Raw genomic sequence first — 21,831 nt, 5'->3', positions numbered from 1 at the left:
AACTGATATATTTTTCAGCTTATCATTTGCTCTTCCTGAACTTCCTAGTTCTTAGAGTGACTACTTTAAATTTTGTAGCTTAAGAGTATGCTTTTACTCTTCTGATTTTAGGAAGAATTGAGGAGAAAAGTCAAAGTTTAGTCTCATTGACCAAAACTTTATAATTTCTTAGAATTTCATTTCATTATGAAACAGGTTAATAAAACTTTTTAGTACTGTAAGGATTAAAAATGTGTAAAAGCTGTTAAAAATGGGACAAATTTATCTGTCATCATGATCATCATAATCACCTCTACAACATCATTATTCTGTTTTTGGGAATATGCAAGCTATGTGTAATACGTCATGTAGAAATATTTTAATCTTCATTTAACTTAAAAGTAATTCTGTCTTTCAGATCAGATGGCAAAAATCAAGGAAAAGTTTCTAGACAACCAGTGAGTGTTCCTCGTCATGTTTCTCCAGTGACTCCCCCCAGAGGACCTGTAAGTTTAAAATGAAAAGTTGTATTTCTTCACTATTATTATGGTTTCACATTTGTTGAAAAATATGTTTTTATTGACTTTAGGGAGAGGAAGGAAGAGGGAGATAGAAACAGAACATCAATGATGAGAGACCCATTGGCTGCCTCCTACACCCTCCCCCTCTCTGGGGATGGAACCTGCAACCCGGAAATGTGCCCTGACCTGTAATTGAACCGTTACCTCCTGATTCATGGGTCAGCCACACCAGCTGGGCTGGTTTAACATTTTTAAAAGTTAAAAAGAATTGTCACATAGATTTAGAAATAATTCTTAAGAATTTAAGAATGTGATCTATAGGTGGTCTCTGGGTTAGTTAAAGAAATACCAGTAGGATCCCTGGCTCAGAGGAGAGGGAAGACATCTAGATCATAAGAGTGCCTTGCTTTGAAACCTAGACTGGAAAATGATATGGGTCCCATGCTATCCCTATTTATTTCTATGTCTGCTCTCTTTCTGTTTTCAATGCCTGGCTTCTGTAGGCATGTTACCAAAGACCTGGTATTGAACTGGAATACACTTAATTGTCTCAGCAGTGGGACCAGTAATCACTCCTCCTCTGAATGTATTAGGAAGTATTGGGATAATGACATAATTTTTCTCATCAGCATATAATCCTAAGACCGCCTATATAATAAAAGGCTAATATGCAAATTGTCTCCTTGACCGGGAGTTCGACCAGGAGTTCAATCAGGGGGTGGGGCCAGCTGGCCAACCGCCCTTGGCCCCTCCCCCAGGCTGGCCTGGCCTGATCAGCTCTGATCAGGCAGGCCGGCCAGACCCTACCCATGCACGAATTTGTGCACCGGGCCTCTAGTATGTAATATTACTTTGTAATTCTTTTCTCTATTTTTAAATTTATTTTAAAATTACATTTATTGAGGGGGACATTGGTTAATAAAATTACATAGGTTTCAAGTGTACAGTTCTGATACATCATCTGTATATTGGCATTGTATGACCACCATTCAAATCAAATCTTTTTCCATTACCATATATTTGATCCCCTTGACCCTTTTTTACCCTCCTACCCCCTTCTGTCTGGTAACCACCATACTGTTGTCTGAGTCTATGAGTTTTTGTTTATTTTTCTTATTTGCTCGTTTGTTGCTATCAGTTTTATATCCCACATGAGAATATGATTTTACTTTATATATTTTAAAACTTGGTATAATGTTTTGTTTGATGTTTTACACATTTATCTACAATTTATTTTCCCTTTAGCATTGCTTTTTTATTTATCCCTATCAATATGTAGCCTCTGTTTATTCATTTTCAATGTTTATATTACATTTTGTAAGTACCACACAATTTCAAAATCAATTTTCCTGTTATCACACAATTTTAAAATCCATTTTCCCATTACTAAATTAGTAGGTAATAATTTCCAATTACCAGATTATGGCTGAGATGATCAATCTATATATATGTCTTCTTATGTATGTATGTGAGTTCTGAGACTGCACTGTCTAATAGTATTGGTTATTTAAATTTTATTTTAAATGAAATAAAATTAAGAATTTCATTCCTCATTTCACATTTTAAATGCTCGATAGATCACTTGTGACCACTGACTACTGTATTGGAGAGCACAGATAGAGCACATTTTCATCATTGCAGAAAATTCTATTAGAGATCACTGATCTAGGATCATATAAGAATTAAATTGCTGGGTTGAAAGATATGTGAATATTTACTGGAAATTGCCAAATATACCATGGGATGATTGAATTGTCAGTGGTGTATGAGCATTCCTGCCAACCTACATCTTTGTCAACACTTGGTATTGTCAGACTTTTAAAGTATTTCCAATTTATGTGGAATGAATTGATTAGATATCCTTCCTCATGTTTTATATATATGGAGTCTTCCTATACTACTCCTTTTTCCCTAATAAAAAATAAACAAAGATTATTATGCCCTTTTCTTCCTTAATTATATATATATTCAAGATTTTTTGATATCACTACATATACAGCATAATCACACAGTCCCTACATATACAAGTTAGAAATTACATATATGTTCTTTCTCAACCTTGACATATTTTTTTTATTGTGGTAAAATACATATGCTATAAAATTTGCCATTATAATCATTTTAAGTGTACGATTTAGTGGCATTTACATTCACAATGTCGTGCAGTTATTATCACTGTCTTTTTTGTAAGACTTTTTCATTACCCCAAAGAGAAATTCTGTACCCATGAATCAGTAACTCCTGTCTCTCCTTCTCCTATAAATTTGAGAATCTACTTTTCCATTTCTGGAAAAAAGGCTATTGGAACTTTGATAGGGATTGCGTTGAATCTGTTGATCACTTTGAGTTGACAGATCTTGACAATACTGAGTCTTGAAACCATGAATGCTAGTTGTCCATTAATTTAGGTCTTGTTTAATTTTTTCATCAATGGGTTGTAAATTTTCAATGTACAAGTCTTTGACCTTCTTGGTTAAGTTTATCCCTACTTATTTTATTTTTTGGATGCTATTGTAAATGGATTTGCTTTCTTAATTTTAATTTTCTTTTCAGATTGTTCATTGCTGGTTATAGAAACAAAATTGATTTTTTCATGTTTATTATATATTTTGCATCACTGCTGAATTAATTTATTAGTTCTAGTAGCTTTCTTGTGGTTTCTTTGAAATATTCTACTTATATATAGGATCATATTATGAAGTAGTTGGAAATAGAAGTAGTTGTACTTCCTTTTTCCTATTTGAATACCATTTATTTATTTATTCATTATTTTGTCCAATTGTTTTGGCTAGAACTTCCAGCACTATGTTGCATAGCAGTGGTAAAATCAGCATCCTTATATTATTCCTGATCTTAGTGGGGGAAGCTTTCAGTTTTTCTGGCATATTTAAAAATTTCTCCATGTTTTTCCTGTGAAATCTTTCTTGTTGATATTTAGAGGTCCTTAAAGCAATCCCTGATAGCTATTTTTACATTTTCAGCTGTTGGTAGAGACCTTATGTATGAGATTAAGAAAGACAATAATCTCTCACCTATTTTTAAAAAACATTAATATTAGCTTTTATTTTAATATATTGACCTTATATCTTTTCATGTCTCAGCTCAAGATTTTTTGTTGTTGTTATCATGAGGTTTGTGTAAAATGTCTTATAGATAAAATAGTCCTTTTTTCTGATAGTTTCTTATCTTCATTTGCCTATACAAGTTGGGCCCCTTTTCTCCTCCCCTTTTAGGTTTTTGTGTCGCAGAATATTTTTTTTATGAGCATGTTTGCTACCAACTTGAATTAGCTACATTCATTTTAAGTGCTCCCCCCTTTAACTTTTATGCTACTATAAATAAATGTTTAATACCCTGCTTACAAATAGAGTTTCCATTTTCTGATTCTATTTGTCATCTTTAAGCTTTGTGTGCTTTTATATTGTATTTCAGGTAAAAGAGTTGCTTTCAACATTTCTTGTAATGCAGTTCTTATGGTGGTGAACTCTCTCAGCTTTTGTGTGTCTGGGAAAGCCTTTGATTCTCCTTCATCGCTGAATGTTAACCTGGTTGGATGATAGAGTACTCTTCACTGATATTTTTTGTCTTTAATTATTTTGAATATGTTATTTCCTCTCTCCTGGTCCGTTTTCGCTGAGAAATCTGATGATAGCCTGATGAGGGTTCCTTTGTAGGTTACTATCTTTTTCCTCCCTCGCTGTCTTTGTAATTCCTCCTTTATCATTGGCATTTGACTCTTTGAATATAAAGTGTCTTAGAGAAGGTGTTTTTTGTTTGTTTGCATTGAGATAATTGTTCTGTTAGTTTCTTGTACTTTTATGTTCAGTTCATTCCCCAACTTTAGGAAGTTCTCATTTATTATTTCTTTAAATAGGCTCTCTCTTCTCCTTCTGGGATACCCATTATCTTATGTTGCCCTTCCTAATAGAGTCCGATAATTCTCACAGAATATTTTCATTTTAAAAAGATCTTAGTTCTCTCTACTCTTCCATCTGAATTATTTCCAATGCTTTCTAATGCATCCCTCATCTCATTAATTGAGTTCTTTAGCTCTAGATTTCTTTTTGGTTCTTGTTTAGAGTTTAAATCTCTTTGGTAAAGCACTTCTTTTGTTCATTAATTTTATTTCTGAGCTCATTGAACTGCCTTTCTGAATTTTTTGCTGTCTCATCGAGTTGCTTCATAACAGGTATTTAGAATTCTCTGTCATTTAGATACCAGTCTTTCATCACTTTTGAGTTTGGTTTCTGGAGATTTGTTATTTTGTTTTTGTGATACTATGTTACTGTGATTGTTCATGGTGCTTGATGGGTTGTCCCATTGAGTGATGAGTATGTACCCCATTCTTTTTAGTGTCATAGCATCCCATCTTATGGATTTACCATGCATTTAAAAACAGGTGGTTTCAAATCTTTTTACCATAAAAAAAGATGTGTTATGCACATTGATTTTTACACACATATAAAAGTATATGTAAATTCCAAGAAGTAGACTTTAACTATCCCTTTAAAATGCTGTACCTAGGCTTGATGGATGAGGATGGAGACAATTTGTTTTTGCATCTCTTCTCTGTTTTCATAGTATAAACAAATCACTCCATGGGCAAAAAAATAGCAGAACATCTGTTCCATAGCAGGAGCCATAGAATGTCTAAGCTCTTCTTCATCACTGTGCATATTCTGCCACTAATAGAGCTCTAGTAGATAATGGAGACTATCTTAGTAAAGAACACTTCACAGTGATTTAGCAATTTCACCCAATCTTCCCTGACTTTTTCTAATGTAATGTGATATGTGAAAAATTTTCTTACTTTACTCTCTTATTTAAGGCTGTGTTATAGTGTCTCACTTTGTTGTAAAACTTTCTTTCAACCACCTTGTCAAGGAAGAATATAAGGAATTCCAAAAGCAGATTAGTGGTATTTGTAGTACTATTTAGGTACTGTATAGATTTGGCAATATATTTTTTGGAAGATTTTATTTAAAATATATTGACATAGGAAATGTGTTATGTTTTAAATAATGTAGTTAATTATAATACTTTAGTAATATTAAACTTAAAAATATATAGCCTTAAAATAATTAAATATTCCATATTCATTGGTAAAGATTTTGAATAAGTAAAATATTTTTAAATGTCAGCATTATAAGTAAGTTGCCTATTCATTGATTTAAAATATATTGGTTACTTTTATATGGAAAATAACTGAATAGAAAATATATTTCTGAGTGCATTGGGGTAATAACTTTTTTCTCTTGTAGAATGTATATGAAAACAGATTTCCTGTACCAACATATGCAGCGAAGCAGCCTCAGCAGTTCCCATCAAGGTTTGAAATGAATTTGTTTGATTACTTGACCAGAATGACATTCAGAAATAATGGCTAATATTTTTCCTTCTATTTTAATTTGATTTAGGACAGGTATTTATTGCGGACAGTATAGATAGTTCATTAATTTAAGAATTGTATTTAAGTGTTTTCATATTAGTGCAGTGTCAAATGAAATTTTAAAGAAGCTTCAGCAAGACAGTAAACGGCGGCTGCAGCCTTTGGTGAGAGGACCAGAGGTGTCCATATGGTTCAGAAAGAAGGGCCGTTGGGAATGGAAACCAGGTGGTTGGATTAGGCACCAGAGAACTTCCAAGGAAATGAGGAATTGTGGGGCTAAGGTCCAGGAGAGGAACATAGTCTGGTGATGATCCCAGCTTTGGGGGCCATTTTTCTGTTGTAGATGTGTGTGTCTATAAAGTGAGAACTAAGAGGTTAGGAAGCTGAGGAAAGCTTTCAACAAACGCGGAGAGCTTATTGGGACAGAAATTGGAGCCCTGCCAAAGAGGAGATACCCCGGCAAACATCCCAGGCTTTGTTTTGCAACACAGGGGTAATAGTGAACTAGATTCTCAACTTATTCCTACGGGTTTTTTTAAATATTTGCCTCTCCTCCCCCAAGAAAAAGCCAGACATATAAGAAAAGGAAAATGTGACTAAAACCAAGAAAAGCAATCAACCTTAGAATAAGATTTGGACGGTATCCAGTTAATAGATATCAGACGTGGATTTTAATATAATTGTGATGATTATGCCATGGAATTAATAGTCAAAATTGAGAATTTAAGCACAGAACTAGAAACTTAAAAAAAAAAAAGACTCAATAGATTGGCTTAAAATCAGCACAAAGGAGAATTAACTACTAGAGGCCCAGCCTGCCCCCTCTCACAGTTCAGGAGCCCTCAGGGGTGGGAGGCAACCCGGTGATCAGGGGAAGGCGATGCCCCCATCACACCTCTGCTGCTGCCACTGCCAGCAGTGCAAGCCTCGGCCGGCCCTGGTTACCTGAGCCTCAGGTGACCCTGGGCAGCTGGGTAGCTGCCATCCGAGGTTTGCCTGTGCCTCAGGCCAGCCCTGGGCAGCTGGGCAGCTGCCATCTGAGGCTTGCCTGCACCTCAGGCTGGCCCTGGGTAGCTGGGGGGTTGAAGGGACTGGGGGACTCTGGATGCAGGCCTTGCCGCATGCCTGCCGCCCCGCGGTGCTGAGGGGAATGGGCGCTGCCATCTTGTGGCTGTGGGTGCTGCCATCTTTGAGGGCATGGCAGTCAATTAGCATATTCCCTCTTTATTATATAGGATATTTTGCATCACATAAAATGCACCCCACCACTCACACCCCCAAAAGTCCTTCAAATTATAGTTGAATTGCAACACTGGGGCAATTCAATACAATATGAGTGTGTTGAAATCCAATTGAGCATTAAGGGAAGAATATATAAACCTTGTGAGACAGATAATCACCAGGTAATGTTGTGTGTTATTGGATTAGTGGTAAACTACAATTGATCAAAGTGGTTAAGGAAAAGGTATCCAAAGGTTAAAGTATGAGGATTGAGAAGGACTGGTATAGAAGTTATAGCCAGTTTAATTCTTAGAGTGGATATTATGTTTGAGAGAGCTGGAATTTCAGTGATGTGCATATATGTAAGATTTATATTTACATAATTTCCTGCCCTTAAATCCTAACAGCACAAGGGATGCTTGCTTAATCACAGTTTCCTCATTGGTTTTTACTATTTGTCTTTTGAATTTCATGTGCTTTTCTTTTTATTTATTTATTTTTATTGATTTTTAGAGATAGAGGAAGGGAGAGGGAGAGAGAGAGAGAGAAACATTGATATGAGAGAGACATCGATTTGCTGCCTCCTTTCGGTCTCCCACTGGGGATCGAGCCTGCAATCTGGGCATATGCCCTGACTGGGAATCGAACCAGCAACCCTTTGGTGCATGGGACGATGCCCAACCAACTGAACCCTTGAGGCCAGGGCTGCACTATTCTTTTTCAAACATAAACCAGAAACTCCACACAACATTGTTGATTATAGAATAGCATTAATTTAATGTAAGCATTCATTTTAGGCCATGTTTGAAGACCTTTACCCATGGCATATCAGATTAATAATAATCTCAGAATAAAACGTAACCTGAAGAATGGTTAATAATGTTAAGGATGGTGTTATGTTGGGTTTGAAATGAATTATCATTTTATTCCACCTAAACACATGATTAACTGTTTTTTCTTATCACAGGCCACCTCCACCCCAACCAAAAGTATCATCTCAGGGAAATTTAATTCCTGTTCGTCCTGCTCCTGCACCTCCTTTATATAGTTCCCTCACTTGATTGTTTTACTTTTCTTTTGCTGATATCTTCAGGGAAGCTAATAGTTTTTTTTTCCTGATATTTTCTTGAAAATCCTTTCCTCCTGCTGCAACTATGAATGAAAATAAAACACCGCAAAACAAACTTTGTTAACACAGAAAAACAGAAATTGAATAATGGGAATTGAGAAATATAAGAAGTTCAACGAAGTCAGGGAATTTATAACATTTTCATTTCTATCACTGAATAAGTTGTATTCAGTCATCTGTGAAATTAATGTGTCTTACATGGATTGTTATTTTGAACATGTTACTGTAATAATCCTCAAATTAACTGTATTGGTTAAGTTTTGTCATTATATGCTTAAATGTAATTATGAATTTTGATCTTAGTTATCATTAATGTAGTTTCAGGTTGAAGGTGTGATAATCTAATACCTGTGAAAACTGATTAATTTACTGCCAATAATATATAATATTTTTCATCTTGCATAGACTAATAATCATCATATGCTAGATTCTTGAATAAAAGTTTATTTTTGTCTTCGAAAGAATGCACAAATCCCACAATTAAGGTCCATAATATTTTTAAGTACAAAATACACTAAAGGTATATATGTGTGTATTCACACACAGTCATCTTCCATTTTTATGATCATTCTATAGATAAGTGAATCTATGGATTCTGTGGATAACAGAGTCTATGGATCTATCTATGGATAATGAATATTAGAAAAATTAATTTAATAGAATTCTATTGTGAATCATGTTAAAACATGACATCCTTTTACAATAGCATTATTTTAATAAAGTATAAACCTTAAGGTACGAAGTATTTAATAGAACTAACCAGACAAATGCTGTTGATTCATGGCTGTATAAAGCAGGAACAATTGTATGTTTAATCAATCGAGCTGTTATAAAACCACTTGATAATTTCATGAGCACTTTAAATGTAAAATCTGAAACTTCAAAGCTTGCTTTTAATATAATTTAGAATGTTTACATTTACTAAAGTGTGCTGGAACATGTATCTCTTGACACTAATATTTTCAAAGGAATTAGGCTAGAGAAAGGAAGAAAGGTTTTCTTAGCTAAGTGCAAAAATGTTACGTGGTGTCTATGAGTTATCACAACCGTTAAAAATGAATTTTTACTATGGAAAAAATGTTACGGATGGTAAAATTTTAAGCACTTAAAAATTTTACATAATCTTTCATAATAAAGTTTAATAATAGGTTTATTAACTGAATTTCATTAGTTTTTCAAAGAAAATTTGGTTTGTGTATATATACATATGCAAATATAACATTTACAATAAATAACTTACTTGAAATTCTGTTTGTGTTGCCTAGTAAGTTCCTACTCAGCTGTTTATAACCTTACTAGAGGCCCAGTGCATGAAAATTCATTTACTGGAGGGGGGTGTCCCTCAGCCCGGCTTGCTCCCTCTCACAGTCCTTGAGCCCTAAGGGGTGGGAGGTGACCCAGCGATCAGGGGAAGGCGATGCCCCCATAACACCTCTGCTGTTTTCACTGCAGGCAATGCAAGCCTCGGCCGGCCCTGGTTATCTGAGCCTTGGGCCCATCTGAGGCTTACTTGTGCCTCAGGCGTTGGCTGCGCAGCCGCCATCTGAGGCTTGCCTGCTCCTCCGGCCAGCCCTGGTGCTTGGGGGGCTGGGAGACTAGGGGGCTCTGGAAGCAGGCATGTGGTGCGGCCGGACCCTCCTGGGGGTGGGCCTGGCCATCCCGCATGCCTGCTGCCCCAGTGGGGCTAAGGGAACTGGGCACCGCCATCTTGTGGCTGTGGGTGCCGCCATCTTTGAGGGTGTGACAGTCAATTAGCATATTCCCTCTTTATTAGATAGGATTAATTAAAACATTATACTAGGTTAAACTACTGTACTAGTCAATCTTTTACAGATATTTCACTAATTTTTTAGACTTCTTTCAAATTATACACAACTAGAGTTCTGGTGCACAAAATTTGTGCACTGGAGGGAGGTCCCTCAGCCCAGCCTGTGCCCTCTCGCAGTCCAGGACCCCTCGGTGGACATCCCTCTCACAGTCCTGGACCCCTCGCTTCTTACTGCTCACCTACTCAATGCTCCTTACCACTGGGCTCACTGCTTCTTAGTGTTGCCTCAGAGGTGGGAGAGGCTCCTGCCATTGCCATTGCACTTGCCAGCTGTAAGCCGAGCTTCTGGCTGAGCAGCGCGCTCCCTGTGGGAGCGCACTGACCAACAGGGGGCAGCTCCTGCATTGAGCGTCTGCCCCCTGGTGGTCAGTGTGCACCATAGCAACTGGTCATTCTGTCTTAACGGTCACCTGGGCTTTTATTATATAGACTAGAGGCCCAGTGCACGAAATTCATGCACGGGGGCAGGGGTGTGTCCCCCAGCCCCGCCTGCACCCACTCCAATCTGGGATCCCTCTCACAATCCAGGACTGCTGGCTCCCAACTGCTCACCTGCCTGCCTTCCTGATTGCCCCTAACTACTTCTGCCTGCCAGCCTGATCACCCCCTAACCACTGCCCTGCCAGCCTGATTGATATCTAACTGCTTCCCTGCCAGCCTGTTCGCCCCCAACTTCCCTCCTCTGCTGGCCTGGTCACCCCTAACTGCCCTCCCCTGCTGGACATCTTGTGGTGGCCATCTTGTGTCCACATGGGGGCAGTATCTTTGACCACATGGGGGCAGCTATCTTGATCTTGTGTGTTGGAGTGATGGTCAATCTGCATATTACTCTTTTATTAGATAGGATAGAGGCCTGGTGCATGGGTGGGGGCCAGCTGGTTTGCCCTGAAGGGTGTCCCGGATCAGGGTGGGAGTTCCCTTGGGGCGTGGGGCAGCCTGGGCGAGGGGCCTGTGGTGATTTGCAGGTTGGCCATGCGGAGGCCCTGGTATTTGGGGTTTATTTATCTTCTACAATTGAAACTTTGTATCCTGGAGCAAAGCCAAGCCTTCTGCTCGCTCCGTGGCGTGGCGGCAGCCATTTATGTTGGAATTTATGTATCTAATATAATTGAAACTTTGTAGCCTGGAGTGGAGGCCTAGGCCAGCCAGGGCAGGTGGAAAGCGTGGCTTCCTCCATCGCCGGGGGCAACCCTAGCCTGCTCTCTCCAGCTCCGTGGCTGCTGCCATTTTTCTTGGGATTTATCTTCTATAATTGAAACTTTGTAGCCTTGAGTGGAGGCCTGGGCTGGCCAGGGTGAGTGGAAAGCTTGGCTTCCTCCATTGCCGGGGAAACCCAAGCCTCCCTCCTGCTCTCTGTGGCAGCAGCCATCTTGGTTGGGGTTAATTTGCATACTCACTCTGATTGGCTGGTGGGCGTGGCTGGTAGGTGTAGCGGAGTGATGGTTAATTTGCATATTACTCTTTTTAGGTAGGATGTTATTAAAGGAAAACAGTTTTGAAGAAGACATATTTCAGTTCTCTGAAGATAGTGCATTATTTTAACAATCAGATATACATTAAAAATTATTAAAAATGCCAATGAAGAATCTTCATTTCAATTTAAATCTCTGAATGAATTCATATAAGACAAATATTTGTATCTTTCAATGATTTTCTCTCATCATTGATGTTTATCTATCTCCTTCCTCCTTCCTCTTTGAAATCAATAAAAATATATTAAAAACAAAAACCCAGCCTATGTGGCTTGGTGGTTGGGTCTGGACCATGAACCAGGAGGTCTCATTTCAATTCCCAGTCAGAGTACATACCTGAGTTGCATGTTTGATCCCCCTAGGAGGCAGCTGATGAATGATCTCTCTCATCATTGAGGTTTCTATCTCACTCTCATTCTCCCTCTCTGAAATCAATAAAAATATATTTAAAAAAATATTTGTGTCTTTTATTCATATAATTTCAATTTTTGTAATTGTAATTCATGTTACTGGGATTTTACAGTTGGTAATCAATTAACTATGTAATTTAAAATTTTTCTCAGAATGAGATGATTCCTTGGATCTTTGAATATTTAGAAAGTTTTTCTAAAAGACCACTTGATTAGTTTAAGTTCTTTGACTTTCATATATGATCTAGAGGCCCGGTGCATGAAATTTGTGCATGGGTAGGGTCCCTAGGCCTGGGTAGTGATCAGGGACCATCTGTGGGGTGACCGGCGGGGCAATCGAGGGGCCCCCACTGGCACCCACCTTGGCTGGCCTGAAGCCTGTGAGCTGGGGGCTGCTCCTGCGTTGAGTGTCTGCCCCTGGTGGTCAGTGCACATCATAGCAACCAATTGTTCCACTGTTTGGTCAATTTGCATATCAGGCTTTTATTATATAGGAAAGGGTGACCCCCAAAATGTAAACACACACTTTTGAATAATTATAAAGGCAGTATTTATTAAAATGTATTTTATTTTAAAAATTGAGCTATCAGCTGTTAAAGTGTGTCTGCATTTTGGGGACACCCTGTATATTTAGAAATTTATGTTTTTCACTTTGGTTTATCCTTGGTTTATTTTTATCGCTATTAAAAATTATCAAATTTCATGGTCACAGATACCACTTCAAAATTTGAAAATATAGGGCTTCCTTGTCATCTCCTGAAGATGTTTTAATTATCAAGGGTAAATTATATGTAACTGTGATATAACTTTGACTATATGTTCACAGACTTACCTTCTTTAGGGTATTGCATTTTCCTTTCCTATCAAACCATCGGTCTCTAACCATGTAGTTAAGCAAAATGCAGGTTTTCTAAGCACAAATCAGATTTTATTAAATTCCATAATTGTTTTCTCAATTCTATCTTGTAGGTACTATGTTAGGTAGTGTGATATGTAAGTTCTTGATGGGACTGCCTCCTATTATGGGGAGAGCCATATACACAGTAAGGTTAATATAAAGTCTTCTCTATTAAAGATTTATTAAAGGTTGAGGAGAGGGAAATAAAGAAATAATTAGAAATTTATTCAAAATACCACTAATTGACAAGCACTGTAACTGTTCTAATGCTATGAAACCATATTTTTGCCTTGACTGTCTAAGAACAATCCTTATTGAAATACAAGCTAGGTGTATATTTTTGTTGCCTGCTTTTGCTCATGCTATTGGGGGGTGAGGGGACGCTTAGATTGCCCTGTTGAAACCCTGTGCATTCATAAAATAGCATCTTTAGTTTAGATGTGTAACTCCCTAAGTGAGCTTTTCTGTGTCCGCTCCTGTGCCTTTAGCTTGTGTGTCTGCCTTTCTGTTAACTAGTATGAAAATTCATTCTCTGGGATTTGAAAAGAATTAAAAGATAGTGTATATTGTACTAGTATAAGTGGAGACTAGGGCGAGGCTGGGAGTGAGGAGGCATTGTAATCCAAGGGAATAAGCCAACATTCATTCAAGAAAGACCCGAAGTCCTGGTGGCCAAAGCATTGTGGGTAGGAGGAACTAGATGGCAGCCTGGGTTGGGAAAGTAGAAAGTGATGAATACTGTTTTGATGACTTTGGCTAGGATTTTCTACTGGAACACACATACTGTAACTATAGACGAGAATCTTGTCCATTTCATTCCCATCACAGATGAATTCATCGAACTGAAAAGTTACTAAATAAGAGAATGACATCACACGGATTGCAGCCAAGGCCCTGGGGAGAAGCAGAGTGATTGGAAGAAGTAGTAGTCTGGTTGCAGAGCGCTTTTGGACAGTAGGTCCAGGAAAACAAACACACACAAAACAAAAAAACCCTAGCCCTTCCCAAAGATAGCAAAACCCCACTTCTCCTGTTCTTGGAATCTAGTTTTGTTTTGTTTTAGAAACCAACTAGTTTCTTTTGGTTTGCTCCTAAAGAAACCCAGCTTTAGTAAATGTGAATATGTATATTTGTGTGTGTCTGTGTTCTTACCGTTTTGTTAAATTTTCATTTTTTAAGATCACACTTTTCGGGGTGGCAGTGGTTAATAAGATTACGTAGGTTTTAAGTGTACTCCATGGTCCATCATCTGTGTGCCCACCACTGGGGGCCTGCCCACCACCCGAAGCCAAATCTTCCCTCACCATCTATTTGACCCCCTTTCTCCTTTACTAGTCCCCGCACTCCTTCCCTCTGGTAACCACCAGATTGTTGCCTGGGTTCATGAGTTTTTGTTTGTTTTACTTGTCCATTCGTTGCCTTCAATTTCATATCGTACGAGTGAAGTCACACGATTCTGAACATTTTCTGCCCGACACCATGCTGACATCCTCCAAACCCCTCCGTGCCGACACAAACGGCAGAATTTCATCTTTTCTCACAGCTGAGGGCTAGTCCACTGGACGTGTGGACCACATCTTGTACCACATCTTGACCCAATCGCCTAGAGCGCAGTTTGAAATTCAGCAAGTATTACACTTTCCAAGCACCTGGACGTGTGTGTCTGATACAACACAGCACGTAATAAACGTGTCAGTTCTTTTGGGTCCATCGATAGGAAGGGACTGGTGTTTGGGGTTGACCACGGGAGGCAGCGGCTGGGCTGGAGAACTAGAAGGTTGAGTTTGGGGCCCGGCTGATCGGAAGGCGGCGGGCACTTTAATCGGCGCAAACTGCGCCCCGCGAACGTGCGGGGAACGTGCGGGGAACGTGCGGGGAACGTGCGGGGAACGTTCGGGGGCGGCCCAACGGCTGCGTCCTGCGGACTCTCGGCCTCCCAGACCCGCTGGGAGCGGAGAGGAGCCGGCATGCTCCGCTCAGTGCTGCTGCTTGCGGGCCTCGCCGCTCTGCTCCGGTCAAGTCCCGGTAAGCCAGGGGCGACCCGGTCACCGGTCTGCAGCGGAGGAAGCTTTTCCTTTTCCTTCTTCCCTCGTGCACCTCTGCGGCCCGGCCCGATGGGAGCCCGGCCCTGGCCGGCCTGCCGGCTTCGTTTGCCCTGTCGCCCTGGCAGCGGGGCGGCGTCCAGCCCTACCGGTGACTCCTGCGAGCGGAGATGCGGTTAATAAGCTCAGGGACACACCCCGACTCTCTCAACTTGCGTTCGGCCTTCCGTGTAGGTCCGCCTGCCCCACCCTTCCTTCCCTCAAAGGCACCCCAGACCCTTCCACTGAAACTCCCCCAAACCCACTTCCCTCGGCTTCCGGAGGCCGTGGGAGACCCTCTGTCTCCTCGCTCCCCCCAAACTCGAATGCCCGTTTGCACCCCTGGGCGTGCGGCCTCTTTCCTCCGCCTTTAAAGCCAGGCGCGTTGGGTTGAGTTCTTCGCACGCTGCCATCTCGGGGGTTCTCTCTCCGGCTCCCCCTCTTCGACTGGTAAGGTCCCTTCTAATTTGAAGTAAGGTGACAGATAATCCAGGATAATCTCTGTCTTTAAAGGTCTGCTGACGAGCAAACTTAATTCCCCATGACAACTTGCCATGCATTTTAAGATGTACAGGCCCCTGGGATTGAAACATGGACATTTCGGGGAGCACAATTCTGCCTCCCACAGAGTGTGGTGCGCTTAGGGTCTAGGTAGAAGCAGAAGCAGAGAGGATGATTTTACATCGTATGCGTGAAGTCATATGATTCTTACATGAATGTCATGCCTGACATTTTGCTGGCATGACCTTCTCAAAACCCATCCATGCTGTCACAAATGGCAGTATTTCATCTTTTCTCATAGCTGAGTAGTGTCCCATTGTGTATGTGGACCACATCTCTACCCCGTCACCCAGTGTATAGTTTGAAATTCAGATAGGAAGGGATGGTGGTATGGATGGTGAAGGTATACTGCCGTCACTGCCAAGTGAAAATGCGAATTCTCTGCTTATTGGGATAGAGAAAACAGCACCTCTGTATGTCATTAACTTATAGGTGGCAATACCTGTGTTAATTTGCTTCAGTAACGAGACCTTACCTTGAGCAGTGTTTGCTATTTCAGCCATCAACTGATTAAACTTAAAACAGCCCACTCTCTATTGAATCATTGGCGCAGATCAAACAAATAAAATGGGAATATAATGGAGGTCGCTGCCCTTGTATATTTTAATTCTTTTCATAGTGGGGCTACTTTCTGGATTCAGAAAGACGTTTGGTTTGGTGATGGTGCAAAGATATTCAGAGGTTTCTGTCTGGCCCTTCCTGCTATAATAATCCTCATCCTACTGGTTAGGTAGGCTAGATGGGGATTCCACAAGTTATTGATTAGATCGATTTCCACACACTTGCATAATTGGGCAATTTATGATAGGATTGACTTGTAGAATCAGGAGTACTTTCATTGATTTGAGCCTAAATTCCGTTAACCGCCTGACTTTTCCTGGTAAGCACACATCTTCTGCTGAAGTGAACCACAGTCATATTTTAAGGTCCTCAAAATTTAGGATTAGCTTAGGTCCAGTAGTTGTTACTTCACAGGTCTAAATAATTGGGTTTTGTTTTTGTGCATCCAATCTGAGGATTTTTCTTTTAGCTGGTTACTTCATTCTACTTCCATTTATTGATATGACAGATATTTTAATCTGAGTGCTTCTTATTTATGCCACACATTATTGATTTCATGCTTTTGTTTTAGTAAAAAGTCTTTTACCATAAAAATCTGTAACTTGCTTTACTTTTTGGGTGCCTGTCTATTCTTCTCCTAATTGGTTATATTTTTAATCTGTTTTATAGAATAGATTTACTCCTTCATTTAGGTAGCAACTAGTGATTCCTCACTGTGAGTTCTTAGAGAATTTAGTATCTTATTACTTCTTCCTACCGCCTGCTCTCCCTTTTATTACATGACTATGGTTTTAGTTCTTCTGTATCTTTATATCATTAAACAATATGTTTTTGATATACCACTTGATTTTCAGCTTTAAGTCACACTTTTTGGATCATGCTGCAATAAATTTAAGGAAATCAGTATGCACATATGGTGTCCCTGTTTGCTGTACTTTGTGACATTGTATATGTTTTTATGCCTACATAATCATCATTTATAACATTTGCATTTTATTAAATAACCACAATTCCCACAGTTGTTTTAATCTTTATTCTATATTTAAGTTTATTTAATGCTCTCTACTACTGCACTTCAAATCTGTTGATATCTTTATTGGGAGAAGTTCATTTGCCTTGTATGATAGGCACATGTGAACTATATTCCTTTGAGATTTTGCTTGTAAATATCTATCTTTCAACTCCATATTTCAGTAACAGTTTTGCTGGGTAAAAAAATTCCTGGTTCCATATTTTTTTATGAAGATTTAAAAAAGATATTGTTACTCAGTTTTTAACATTGAAAACTGTTGTAAGAAATTCACAAGCCAATCTGCTTTTCTCCCAGTATGTTCAATATGACTTTTTTTTTCTTTTTGCTCATATGCCCATAGAATTATTTGTCTTAGGTAACCAATAACTTTAGTAGAACAGTTTGAATTTTAATTATTATTGGTTTTTATTATAATACTTTCTAGTCTATTGTTTCAAATATTTTAGTTCAGGAAAGTTTTCTTGAAGTTTATCTTTGATTATTTTTGCTCTATTCTGTTTTCTAGGAACAGCAAATTTTGTGTAAGTTGATACTTTCCCCTGTGCTTTTTATGGTGTCTTAAAACTATTTTGTCTGTTTTTAAATTGTTTTAAAGATTATTATAGGAATATACAGTGGTAACTCATATTTGCATAAGCGAATCTTACGAAACAACATCAACAAATATTTAGTTAGGTTTAAGACACGGTTACTAATTTTTTTTATTTTTATTTCTTAAGATTTTCAAAATTCATCTCTACAGATTGTAGTTCCAGAAAAAATCCAAGCAAATACAAGTAATAATACAGAAGTAGTAAACGTAAGTATATTTTTCACAATCAATATTATTATATAAAATTTTTAATTTTATTGTATACAACCTTACAAAGTATGAATATGTGCCTGGTAATACTTCTAATAAGGAAATTAAAGTTTTTATGGTAAAAGCAAATATTTACGTTAGGATCTTCTGTTTGTTTAATATTTGTCATTTCCTTATGGCAAACTACTAAAACTTCAAATACAGAAAATAGGAATGGGGCCCTAATCTGATAGGATCTTATCTGACTGATATCTCAATGATTCATATGAAGAGAATACATTTCTCCAAGAAAGTAAAAGGAGAATCTCTTTTAATTAAAGCTTCCTGCCTCAATCTGTACCCCAGCATCTACCAGTTCTCAGTTCTGTTATTTTTGTAAGAAAGGAAGATAATTTTATCTTCTTCATCAATTTATTTAACAAATATTTATCTGGACTTGTGTGTATAGCTTTATGCTAAGTGTCTTAGAAGATTAAAAAAAAAAAAAAAAGAAATACAACGAATCAAGCCTTGCTTATAAATGGTCAATACTTTGATAACACTTTAGTTTTAACATTTTTATTAAGACATATTTTGCACTTCACAGAATTCACTCTTTGTAAGTGTATACAGCTCAGTAGTTATTAGTACATACATAGAATTATGTAAATTTACACTGTCTACTTTTAGAACATTTCAGTTGTCATAAGAAGCTTCCTCATGCTTATTTGTAGTTTTTCCCTGCTTCCATTCTCAGCCCTTGGCAACTGCTGATTTGTTTCTATAATTTTGCCTTTTCTGGACATTTCATATGCATGAAAATATATGATGTGTATATTTTTCATTGGGCTTCTTTCACTTAGGTTTGTCCATTTGGTAGCACTGATCAATAGTATATTAATTATTATTTATTTTCTTTTTATAAAATTCTCTCTAGAGGATATTTTTCCATTGATTTTTAGAGAGAGTGGAAGAGAGAGGGAAAGACAGAGAGAAATATTGATGTGAGAAAAACACATCGATGAGTTGCCTCCTGCACTCGCCCCGGCCAGGTCTCAGGCCGGGGAGGAGCCTGCAACTGAGGTACATGCCCTTAACCGGAATCGAACCCGGGACCCTTTGGTTTGCAGGCCAGTGCTCTATCCACTGAGCCAAACTGGCTAGGGTGTTAATGATTATTTATTAATAGATGTGGTTAACATTTGTTTATCCATTTACCACTTGATAGACATTGGATTGTTTTCAGATATTGGTTATTAGAATAATTCTGTTATGAACATTTATGTGTGGACATAATATTTTCCTTTCTCTTGGGTAGATTCTTAGGCGTGAAATTGTTTTGTCATATGGTAAGTTTATGTTTAACATTTAAAGAAACTGCCAAACTGTTTTCCATAGTGGCTATCCAATTTTACATCTCCCATCAGCCATATATGAGCATTCTGGTTTTTTTACCACTGACGTTGGTTCTCATTTTTGGTTAAAGTTATTCTAGTAGATGCGTAGTGTTTTTCATTCTGGCTTCAATATGAATTACCCTAATGTTAAATGTGGTTGAGCATCTTTCATGAACCTATAAGACATTTATACATCTTCTTTGGTATAATGTTCATTCAAATTATTTACCCTTTTAAAATTGGGCTGTTTTTCTCTTTACTTCTGAATTCTAAGAATTCCTTGTATATATTCTAGATACAGATTCGTTATCTGATAAATGATTTGCAGTTATTTTCTCCCAGTTTGTGTCTTGTCTTATTATTTTCTCAGTTTTCAAAGCACTGACATTGTCAATTTTAATGATGTACCATTATCAAATTTGCTTTTTATGCATCTTGTTTTTGCTGATTGCATTTAAGAGCTCTGTTATGGACAAAATTGTGTCCCCTCCCCCAAATTCATATGTACAAGTCCTACTCCTCAGTGTGACTGTATTTGGAGATAAGGCCTTTAAGGAGATAAGGTTAAATGAGTTCATAGGCATGGGGCCCTAATCTGATAGGACCTGTGCCTTCTAAGAAGAGGAAGAGACCGCTCTCGTCCCCTCCACCTGAACAAAGAAGAAAGACAATGAGAGGACACAGCAAGAAGGTAGCCACCTGGAAGCCATGTAAAGAGCTTTCACCAGAGACTAGCCCTGATATGGCACCTTAATCTTAGACTTCCAGCTTCCAGATAGTGAGAAAGCAAATTTGTGTTGTTTAAGTCTCTCAGTCTGTGGTATTTTGTTAAGGTACAAGAAATACTAAATAAATTTCTTTATGCTGAAAGGAAATAATAAAAGATGGTAACTCAAAGAACCAGAACTGGTTAAAAATATGAGTTGTTATGAAAGATTTGATTAAATATTTTTAAAATTGTGAATATGTTTTTTTCTTATTTCTCCTTTTAATTTATTTAAAAGATGCAACAATGGAAAAAGCAATAATTATAATAATTTATAGTTGAGTTTGTACAAACACAGATGTTCTATATTATAAGAATAGCACAAAGGAAGGTGATAGAGTTCCACTATCTAGAAGCATAGTTTTTATATTTTACTGGAATTGTTCATCCTATTTAATGAAAGCCTAATATGCTAAGTATCTGGTCGGCCAGTTGGCCATTCAAGCAATCAAAGGGCAATATGCTAATGATATGCTAAGGCCACTCAACCACTTGCTATGATGTGCATTGACCACCAGGGGGCAGACACTCCGAGTGGTAGGTTAGCTTGCTGCTGGGGTCTGGCCAATCGGGACTGAGCAAGACAGACCGGACACGCCCTGGAGCCCTCCCACGGTCCCTCCCTGGCCCCCATAATGCACCAGTGGGGTCCCTTGGCCTGGCCTGTGCCCTCTCGCAATCCGGGACCCCTGGGGGGATGTCGGAGAGCTGGTTTCAGCCCAATGGCAGAACGACCACTAGGGGGCAGACCTTCAATGCAGAAGCTGCCCCCTGGTGGTCAGTGCACTTCTACAGGGAAAGCACTGCTCAGCCAGAAGCTGGGCTCATGGCTGGCGAGTGCAGCGGTGGTCGTAGGAGCCTCTCCTGCCACCGCGGAGTGCTAAGGATGTCCGACTGATGGGGAGTGGGCCTAAGCCAGTGGTTGGCAAACTCATTAGTCAACAGAGCCAAATATCAACAGTACAATGATTGAAATTTCTTTTGAGAGCCAAATTTTTTAAACTTAAATTTTTAATGCCACTTCTTCAAAATAGATTCACCTAGGCCGTGGTATTTTGTGGAAGAGCCACACACAAGGGGCCAAAGAGCCGCATGTGGCTTGTGAGCCACAGTTTGCTGACCACGGGCCTAAGCCATCAGTCGGACATCCCCAAAGGGCTCCGGGACTGTGAGAGGGTACAGGCTGGGCTGAGGGACCTCTTCCCTCACCCCCGAGTTCACGTATTTTGTGCACTGGGCCTCTAGTATTAATATAAATTGTGTTAACTTAAAATGCATATTGTGATACCCACAGAAACTACAAAGAAATAAGTTTTAAAAATAACAAAATGATGAATTTAAATCCAACCATATAAATAATTGATCTTAATGTGAATGATCTTAACACCTCAATAAAAAGACAGAGATATATTGAGACATTACATTAAATTATGTCCCACTCTATGCTATCTATGAGAGACACACCTTAGATTCTAATATACAAATAGGTTCAAAGTAAATGAATGGAAAAAGATATGTACCATGCCAATAGTAACCATAAAAAGGGGCCCTATCAATATCAGATAATACAAGCTTACAGACAATAAACATTACTAAAAAGAGTGACATTTTATACAGATAAATTTGTCAATATACTAAAAAGATATAAAAATTTAAATGTATATATATATCTACTAACAAATCCTCAAAATACATGAAGGGAAAACTAACAATTGAATATAGAAACAGACAATTTAATAATCATAGTCTGAAATTTCAATATTTCAATCACAATAATGGATTGAACAACTAGACAAAATCAACA

At 38.5% G+C, this 21,831-nt stretch overlaps 2 protein-coding genes across 4 annotated transcripts in view; both read left to right on the top strand.

Annotated features, from left to right (window-relative positions):
• Positions 1 to 9,390, top strand: part of ADAM9 (ADAM metallopeptidase domain 9) — a 99,846-nt gene extending 90,456 nt beyond the window's left edge. The window contains exons 20-22 of one of the 2 annotated variants that reach the window (XM_008146147.3): positions 398 to 485; positions 5,762 to 5,829; positions 8,078 to 9,390. In XM_008146147.3, the coding sequence (XP_008144369.2) occupies positions 398 to 485; positions 5,762 to 5,829; positions 8,078 to 8,171 (250 nt within the window). In that variant the 3' untranslated portion in view covers positions 8,172 to 9,390. The remainder of the gene's footprint in view (positions 1 to 397; positions 486 to 5,761; positions 5,830 to 8,077) is intronic. The other variant, XM_054720033.1, reaches the window with a different exon arrangement.
• A 5,424-nt stretch (positions 9,391 to 14,814) lies between these two features.
• LOC103290325 (disintegrin and metalloproteinase domain-containing protein 32) overlaps positions 14,815 to 21,831 on the top strand; it is a 105,261-nt gene continuing 98,244 nt past the window's right edge. For both annotated transcript variants that reach the window (XM_008146239.3, XM_054720032.1), the window contains exons 1-2: positions 14,815 to 14,872; positions 17,803 to 17,882. In XM_008146239.3, coding sequence (XP_008144461.3) covers positions 14,815 to 14,872; positions 17,803 to 17,882 — 138 coding nt within the window. The remainder of the gene's footprint in view (positions 14,873 to 17,802; positions 17,883 to 21,831) is intronic.

This window comes from Eptesicus fuscus, chromosome 8, assembly GCF_027574615.1.
Source record: "Eptesicus fuscus isolate TK198812 chromosome 8, DD_ASM_mEF_20220401, whole genome shotgun sequence".
Taxonomy (NCBI): domain Eukaryota; kingdom Metazoa; phylum Chordata; class Mammalia; order Chiroptera; family Vespertilionidae; genus Eptesicus; species Eptesicus fuscus.
This window is presented reverse-complemented; position numbering and strand designations above follow the sequence as displayed.